Source organism: Hyaena hyaena, unplaced genomic scaffold, assembly GCF_003009895.1.
Source record: "Hyaena hyaena isolate Hyena2069 unplaced genomic scaffold, ASM300989v1 scaffold_17, whole genome shotgun sequence".
Lineage (NCBI taxonomy): Eukaryota > Metazoa > Chordata > Mammalia > Carnivora > Hyaenidae > Hyaena > Hyaena hyaena.
Window position 1 is genome coordinate 3,126,666 of NW_024080648.1, and position 9,760 is coordinate 3,136,425.

Below are 9,760 nucleotides of genomic sequence, written 5' to 3' on the forward strand. Positions count from 1 at the left end.
CTCTGAGCTGGCAGTCAGCACAGAGCCCGACGCGGGGCTCGAACCCACGAACCGCGAGATCGTGACCTAAGCGAAAGTCGGACGCTTAACCGACTAAGCCACCCAGGCACCCCTATTTTTATATTCTTTAAAATGAATATTGTAGGGGCGGCCTGGGTGGCTTAGTCGGTTAAGCGTCCGACTTTCACTCAGGTCATGATCTCGCGGCTCGTGGGTTCGAGCCCCGCGTCGGGCTCTGTGCTGACTGCCAGCTCAGAGCCTGGAGCCTGTTTCAGTCTGTGACTCCCTCTCTCTCTGACCCTCCCCTGCTCACGCTGTCTCTCTCTCTCATAGACATAGATAAAACATTAAAAAATTTTAAAAAATAAAATAAAATAAAATGAATATTGTATTAATTGGTCACATACTTCTGGAAAGATGTCTTATCAAAAACATTCTATTAATTTGCCACTGAGAAAATATATTAATGATAAAAAGGGAAAATCAACTCATGGAAAGAGAAAGAAAAATGATAGAAAATAGTACACAAAAGCAAAATATTCACAGGAAAGTTATGCCAGAAGATTCTTTTTCTTATTTTGGTACAAAAGACATATTAAATTTAAATCATTGCTTTGGTGCACTTGGTTTTTCATCAATGAAACCTTTTTTGGGCAGCATTCACGCTCAACTGTGCACACACCATAGATATTATGTAATGTAAAGTCTCTACACTTGCGATGCTCACAATCAAGTAATAAGGAAAAACATATTGAGACACAAGTGTTCTAATATGAATTTATATTAATGCCATAGGAGCATAATTAATTCTAATTAGTCATTGTATTAGAGTTATTGAATGAGTGCAGTGAAGGCAAGATTCTGGGCTGGGTTAAAGAGTACGCCAAACCATATGATCATCTCAATTGATGCAGAAAAAAATTTTTTTTGGTTAAAATTCAACATCTTTTGTGATAAGAAACATTTAATAAATTTAGAAGGGAACTTCATCAACGTTAAATACTTCTTTAAACTTCTTCAAAAATTAAAAAAAAAAAAACCAGAACAAGACAAGGATGGCTGCTTTCACCGTCTCTATTCATAGCACTAGAAGTGAGAACCAAATTAGGGGGAAAAAAAAGTCCAATTTAGAAGGAAGAAGTCAAATTATCTCTGTTCACAAACGATGTAATCTTATAGCTAGAAAATCCTAAAGATGCATTTAAAAAAACTGTTAAAACCAATAAGTGAATTGAAGCAAATTTTCAGGATCCAAAATCAGCATGCAAAAAATCAGTTGTATTTTTATTTACTAGCAATGGACATCAAATAAGAAATTGGATTGGAAAAAAATCCATTTACAATAGCAGACAAAGGAATAAAATACAGTACTTATGGACAGATTCAACAAAGGAATTATACAACTTATACCCTGAAAATTACAAAATATTGCTGAGAGAAATTAAAGACCTAGATTAATGGAAAGACATCCCTTGTTCTTGGATTGGAAGGAAGATGTAATATAGTTAAAATAACAATGTTATCAAGGCAATTTACAGATTTAATGCAATCCCCATCAAAATTCCAATGACAATTATTGCAGAAATGAAAGAAACCATCCTAAAATTTATATGGAATCTTAAGAGACACTAAATAGGCAAAACAGTCTTTTTCAGAACTGAAAAAGAATAACAAAGATAAAGATTTCACATGTACTCATTTCAAAACTAACTATAAAGCATAGTAATGAAACATGTGGTACCAGCATAAGGAGACTTATAGAACAATGGAATACCATTTAGTGTCTAGAAATAAACCCTCACAATTATAGTGAACGGAGTTTTCACAAGGGTCCTGAAACTGTTCAATGGGGAAAGAGCAGTCCCTTCAATAACTGTGCTGGGAAAAAAAATGGATATCCACATGTAGAAGAAGGAAGCCTTATTTCACACCATAAATAAAAACAAATAATTCAAAATGGATTAAAGACATACACAAGACCTAAGACCTAAGACCATTGAACACTTAGAAGAAAATAGAGGGACAAATATACATGACCTTAGATTTGGCAGTACTTTTTAAAATATGACAACAAAAGCAAAAACAACAAAAGAAAAAACAGACAAATTTGACTACATTAAAATAATAAACTTTTATGCACCAAAGAATACCATCAAGAGACTCAAAAGGCAACCCACAGAATGAAGAAAATATTTGCAACTCATATCTGATAACAGTTTCATATCCAGAATATATCAATAACTCTTCCAACTCAATAAAACAGTCAACCCAATTTTAAAAAACAGGCAAAGGTCTTTGAATAGACATTTCTCCAGAGATGATACACATATGGCCAATAAGCACTTGAAAAGATGCTCAACCTCAATAGTCAGCTGTAAACCCAAAGCAAAATGAGTTACCGCTTCACACCTACTTGGTTGGTTATAATTTTTTAAAACATAGAACATAACAAGTGTTGGCAAAAACGTGGAAAAATTGGAACCCTTGTACATTGCTCATGGAAATGTAAAGTTCTCTAACTGCTGTGGAAACCTCTTGGCAGTTCTTCAAGAAATTAGACAGAATTACCATGTGACCCAGTAATTCTACTTTCAGGTATCAACCCCAAAGAATTGAAAACGGGTGCTCAAACAGATATTTGCATGCCAACATTCATAATGGCATTATTCGCAATAACCCAAGAGTGGAAACAACCCATGTGTCCATCAGCAGATGGGTGAATAAACATACTTCTAGTGTATATGTGTATAATGGTATAAGATTCAGTCATAAAAAGGACTGAAATTCTGATATATGCTACAATATAAAAACGGTGTGTGGTAAAATAAGCCAGACACAGAAAAACAAATATTATGAGTGTACATATATGAAATACCCAGAATAAGCAAATTCATAGACACAGAAAGTATATTTGGGGATACCAGGACTTGGAAGGAGGAGAGAATGGGGGTTTATTGCTTAATGGGTCTGGAGTTTCTGTTTTGGGTGTTGAGAAACCTGTTTCTACAACACTGTAAATGCAAATAATGCCACCGAATGGTACAATTAGCCATGGCTAAAATAGCAGATTTTATGATATGTATGTATGTACACACACACACAGACACACAGACACACACACACACACATAGCAGGGGGGAAAAACAAGGTACAGAAGAGAGTACATAATAAGTTATCTTTAATGTTTATTTAAGTTTCCATTAATACTGGAAAGGTATAAGAAACTAGCATTAAGTGGCTACTTACAGTTAACATGAATATTTAGCTCATACACACTAATTCAGCTCATACTGTTTAAAATATAGAAATACTCTGTCCTGATCAGTAAATGGCCACTCCCCAATTCCCTGAATTTCTTCTACCGCTGCCCTCATCCTGGGATACCGGATTGTCCAACAATCCAGCAAGTAAAGAGTTAACTCCTGGCAAGCAGGGGTCTAGCTGGACAGCATAGAATGAAGTGGAATGGGAACCGGGTGACCAAAAACTGCATACTAAACCTTTAAATATCATTTTGATTTTTTAAATCGTATAACTGTATTACCTATTTACTATAATAGACTGTTAAAAACTAAAACAAAATTAGAGTTCACCAGCAACAAAAGACAATTAAGAGAATGTGAGTAAGACAAATGTGCACTTGTAGACCACAGCTGCACAAAGAACAAGAGAGGTCAGGCAAGTGCAAGTTTTGTAGGGAGGATAAAATATGGGAGGTTGGGGGCGGATGCATAGAAGAAGATGAGATTAGATAGGTGAATGGGGACCAGATATGAAGGAACCTCTACGTGGCATTAATTAATTTGAGCTATTTCTATAGCCCTGATAAATCAGTTACTATTTTTTTAATCAAGGAAATAAGTTGAACAGGTCTCTGGGTTAGAAAAATATTTCTGACAACTATGTAGACAGCGACCTGGAGAGGGGAGAAGCCAGGATTGAGAGGCTGAGATGATGAGGGAAGTGGTAACAAGATGGAAATGAGAAGTCATGGTCAGAAGATACTAAAGAATGACCCAGTGGTCTTACTGAAAAGTTGTTAGCTTGGGAGTCGTGAAGAAAAAATGAGGAGGAACAAATAATGACTCTAAGATTTCTAGCTTAGTTGACTAATGGGGTGGATTATGACCTTTAATGGGGAATTCTAAATGGGAAATTATTCAGAATTTTGATTATGAGAAATGTGAATATATTGAGGTGGCAAAGATAAAGAATGACATAATGTGGATTTCAAATAAAAAGCTACAATGAAAATGGTAATGATTTGGTTTTCCATTTTATTTAGGAATGACTAAGAGGAAATATGCTAAATTCTACAGGACAAAACCGTATCTTTATACATAAATGAAGGTCTAAACTCAAAAGAGTTTTATTGGAACATGATACAAAAACTATTTTGTCCTAATTTACAAATTTCTTTTTGACTGTGACAGCTTAGATGTTAGACATGTAGAAAAATGACGTCCATATGCTGTAACTAATTTTAGGATTTATATTTTTATAGAGAAATAACAGACAAGATTTCTCAGAATGCATCTAACACTTTCCCAATAAACTTATTTACAGATTATTCTCCAAGGGGGGTGATATTGTTTCATGAGAATGGAAATTAGGATGAACAAGAAAAGTTTCATAAAATCTTTATGAACAAAATGGCTTTTTAGAGCATTTTTTCCTCAATTCTTTATCTATCTCCAGCTATCCCTCGATGCCCTGTACAGTTAACCATGAATATAGTGTATTCATAGTCTTCATTTCCATAACTTACATTTACTCCTCAGTCCACTTTGTCTGCCCAATTTCTTTAAGTGAAATGACTATTGCTAAGGTCAGCAGAGTCCAACACATAACTCAATTATCTCCTAGGAACTCTCTGTTGAGTTAGCATGCTTAGACAGCCGATCTTTTTTTGGAATATTATCTTTCTTTGATCTCTGTAACATTACACATTCCTGGCTTCCTCTATGCTTCTATGATCATTTCTTCTCAATCTCCTTTGGTGGCTTCTTCTCTCCCACCCAGCCATTAGTTGCTGAATTTCTCAGGAACTAATGTTGCTTATAGCCCCTCCTGTCTCTCACTCCACTTTCTTCCAGAAAAGCTCACCACATCTCTTACTTCAATTCCCAGCTATATGTCAACGATTCCACCACCACCACCCCTCCAGCTTTATTTCAAATCTCTAGATTTAACCTTTTCTCTAGACTGCAATCACAAATAACCAACCATTTCTCAACCTCTCAATGTGGATGTCTCAAATACACTTTAAACTAACCATGTCCAAATAATCACACTCTTAATCACTACCATCAAAGATCTCTTTCCAATATTCCTATCTTAATGGTAAGTTATCTTTCATCCAAGTGCACAGGTCAGAAACTTAGTAACATTCTTAACATTTACCCTTTATTAAATCCCATATCCATTTCTTTACCAAAGACTGTTAATTATTACCTCCTAACTATCTCTTACATTTCCGTACTTCTGTCAGTATGATCAAAACCCTAGTCTAAACTACCAACATCTCTCTCCTGGATTGTAAAGACTTTGCAAGTATACCAACTACAATGTTGCCCTCTATGATGTGAAAAAATAATACTGGATGGAAAGTTTTAGTCCTTCACAGATACTGTGAAGAAAACACAGTAGAGTCTTAGTTTCCAAAGTACCTGTAAGAATGATGATTATTCAAATACACAACAGAAACACTTATCAACATTACACATTATCATTAATAAACAGTTTGTCCTGTTTGGATAGAGGAAGTGGTTTGGACAGGTGATGAAGAACAGGTAAGTGACAAACACTTTTTTCATTCTGCCACACCTGCTCTGTATCTGACCTTACACAACCAGAGTATCTGATCTGACTTTTCTCATTCAGTCTTTTCCAGATTATTCTGGGATCATCTGAAAGCCTGGGGAGGCTCTGATGTGCATCTCCAATAAGGGTAAGAAAGTCTTTGGTATAAAGATGATCATCTATTTTCTCTTGGAGTAGAACTGACTCCAGTAAAGTCTTCTTCCGTCTCAGAAAGGCCGATTGAGCCAGTTCTGCCCTTTTTCTGTTGCAGCTGGGGCACTGAGAAGAAATGTGTTGCTTATCTGTTGCCACCTGTTTCGGCTCTGTCCTTATGTTTTTTAAGTAGATTCTGTTCAAAAGTTCAGCGGGCACAGAACAGTTCACGGCATCTGCCTCTGCAGCCCCTGCATCCCATCTAAGCGGTGGCTTTTTTGGTCTGTTGCTCTTTTTCTCCCTCAAGTTTGCTCTACGACGGATCAGGCTTATCTTAACGGCGCAAAAAGACTGCAAAGCATTCATTTCTTCATCGGATACCCGAGTGACTTCTGTTTGAGGTTTAGCGTCTGGTTGGTACTGTCCGGAGTTGGTTTCTTTGCCCTTGAGATAGCCGATCCATTTTTTACAGAACTTTTCATTATTTTTGTAGTCTGGAAGCTCAGATTGTGTGTCTCGATATTCCAAGGGTGTGCTCGGCTTTCCACTCTCAGGTGTGCTCTCAGAGGCAGGGGGCCAGGGCTGCGGGTCTCCAGAGGAGCTGGATGAGCCAGAACTCTGTACCTCATCAGGAAAGGTGTCCTCAGAAAGCTCTGCCATAGCCCTGAAGTCAGCCTTTGGGCCAGCTGGCCTAGCTCCTGTGAGTTCCCGGGCCTCGCAGCCGAGCGCTGTCACTTTGCATCATACTCGGGTCCTCATCTGCTTTGTTCCGGTCAAGACCGGCTCAGGAACTAGCCAGGCCTGGGGCCCCTGGGGACCAGTCTCGGTGCTGTCGCTCAGCAAGGCTCCCCTTCCCGGCTAAGCCTTCCCGCTGCCTTGGCAACAAGGGCGTTGGCTTCAGGCGGTCATGCGCAGTGGTTGCGCGCTGAGCTCCTCCTCTTCCCCGCCCTCCCCAGCTTCACCTCTGCACTGCGCAGGCGGGTACAGGTCTCGCTCGGGGTGCAAGGCTCAGGCTGCGTTTATGCTCCAGCGGCTTTTCGTAGTGCAATTTTATTTTATTTTATTTTATTTTATTTTATTTTATTTTATTTTATTTTATTTTATTTTATTTTATATTTTATTTTATTTTATTTTATTATTTTATTTTATTTTATTTTTTATTTTATTCTATTTTATTTTTTTATTTTATATTTTATTTTATTTTATTTTGTTTATTTTATTTATTTTATTTTATTTTATTTTATTTTATTTTATATTTTATTTTATTTTTTATTTTATTTTTTATTTTATTTTTTATTTTATTTTTTATTTTATTCTATTTTATTTTTTTATTTTATATTTTATTTTATTTTATTATTTTATTTATTTTATTTTTTCCTTAACTAGTTTATTGTCAAGTTGGTTTACGTATATAACACCCAGTGCTCATCCCAACAAGTGCCCTCCTCCGTGCCCATCACTCCCCCTCCCCCCCTCCCATCCCCCCTTAGCCCTCCGTTCTCAGCATTCAAGAGTCTCTCTCATGGTTTGCCTCCCTCCCTCTCCCCAACTATTTTTCCCCTTCTACCGCTTCCTCCTGTTTTAAATACAAAATCTGACAGTCCTTTAGAAAAGCTAGCAAACTACTTTTCCTCAGGGGTCACATATTTGTGTGAGGCTCACAGGGATAGGTGGCCTCTGACTAATTCATGAATATTGCCCCTCCTAGATTAAAAAAAAAAAAAAATACTGGCCAAAAAGCACAAGCAGACACACGTCTGCAGATCATATAGCCTGGAGATCACCTATTTGTAGACCGTGTCTTAGAAGAAATATGGAACTACTGAAACCATCCTACAAAACTGCTGGCACAATCTTGCTCCACTTTCTGTGCTCCGGTATTGGGACGGCGTTCTGGGCTCTGGCTTTGCCAAACACAGTTCCTCAGGTCTTTGGTTCAAGCAGTTCTCCTCACACTGGCATGTCAGCACTCCTTCTTTTTATAGGATTTATTATTGTTCCCCCTTCAAATCCCATTTCCTCAGGAAGGGCTTCAAACCCACCCCGGCCCCAAACTCTACAGCCTTTCTTTCATGGTTTGCAGCTAGTTGATGATGCCCCCGACATCGCCCCACAAGATTAAAACCTCCCTGAAGGCAGAAACCCTGTCTGTATTGCCTAGCACTCACCAAGTCCCTGACACATTAGAGGGGGTTGCATACATCTGTTGAGTAACTGCATTGAATGCCTGTGAAAACAGACGTAAATACAACCTCACCCAGTGGATTCTGTGAAATAGTACTACCAGGTCAAGGAACTCCCATCTCTATCTTTCTGAATCACCCCCACCCCCAACCATTTACTCTTTCACAGACATAGCCTTTTAGAATAGCCTCTTTTAAAACATGGTAAAATTTTATTAATAACTATTCTCATGAATCAGAATATGTCGACTCTGAATATTGACTTTTCCAAGGGCTTAATAAGGTCTTAGTAAGTATGGGAGATAATTTCAAGAGGTTGGATTCCCTTGGTCAGTCCCCTGTGTGTTATTCAAGTCTAACCAAGATGTACTTAATATTATTCCAAAAATGTCCACCTTGGCAAAGAGTCAAAAGTCTGAAATGTTCAAAAAGCATCTCCCAAATATGAACGAGCTTCATCTTAATGATAAAGAGATTGCAACTTCGTTTATTCAGCCCAGATAATATTTTATCTTATAATGTTAGTCTTTAAGTAACTTGTGGATAGTTCCAAGTGATTTCCAGCAACTCAATGGCTCAAGATTTCATTTTTAATTTTTATTTTTAAAACTTTCCTTATCCTCTGAATATTTACACATAATTTATCACAACCCATTTTAACTGAAAACGTTGATCAAAGGAGCTATACTTTAAATAAAGCATATTCATATCTTCTAATGTGCTAAGTATTTTTTAATAACCATATCCTAGAAGCAGATACATTTGGCAAGACTCTCCTGTAATTAACTTTTTTTTTTTTTTTTTTTTTAAAATAACCAGCTTCTGCTAGTAAATGGTTTAATATTCTAATGTGTGTTTCCCAAGGCACAGTCAGTCAGGTTCCTTCCAGGATCCTGACAAAATACAGGGTTAGTGGAACTTGTCAAAACCTCTCCTGGTGTGACACCCATGGGTACTTTGCATCCCTTCTGTAGGTTGGCTCTTTTTCTCTCAAACGCATGCTTGTGAAGTCCCATAAAGAATGTGCTCCGGGGCACGTGGGTGGCTCAGATGGTTGAGTATCTCACTCTTGATTTCAGCTCAGGTCGTGATCCCAGAGCCGTGGGATTGAGCCCATGCTCAGCATGGAGCCTGATTTGGATTCTCTCTCTCTCTCTCTCTCCCCCTCTCCCTCTCCCTCTCCCTCTTCTTCTTTCTGTGCTCTCTCTCTAAAATAAAATTTAAAAAATAACACATAATAATAATAAAAAACAGAATGTGCTCTGGTCACACAGCATAGGCTGGAGCCCTTGCTAGCTCATCATCACTCAGGTGACCTCCTCTGGCAAGCTGTTCCTCCAGAAGCCTCAAGCATCTTGGCATCTGTGAGGAGCTGTTGGGAATGCTGGGGTCCTTTACAGACCGAATTGTGGCTGAACGCTGCCTGGAGTGGGGGTGGGAGGAATAGGAAGTAAGGAGATAAATCAGGTGCTTGTGGCCTAACCATGCGATGGCGCTACTTTTCTTGCCCTGAAGACACTGTCTCTTCCTTCCAAGTTCTTTTTCCTCCCGAAGCTTTTTCCAGCTTTCCCTCAACAGTCAAATATGATTTACAGCTATGGGGCTCACCCTGGAGAAAGAAG

At 38.0% G+C, this 9,760-nt stretch overlaps 1 protein-coding gene across 1 annotated transcript; it reads right to left on the bottom strand.

Annotated features, from left to right (window-relative positions):
• Positions 1-5,714: 5,714 nt before the first annotated feature.
• CUNH8orf48 (chromosome unknown C8orf48 homolog) lies at positions 5,715-6,800 on the bottom strand. The gene has a single exon (XM_039220647.1). The coding sequence runs from the start codon at positions 6,613-6,615 to the stop codon at positions 5,719-5,721; it is 897 nt and encodes a 298-aa protein (XP_039076578.1). The 5' UTR covers positions 6,616-6,800; the 3' UTR covers positions 5,715-5,718.
• Between the last annotated feature and the right edge of the window lie 2,960 nt (positions 6,801-9,760).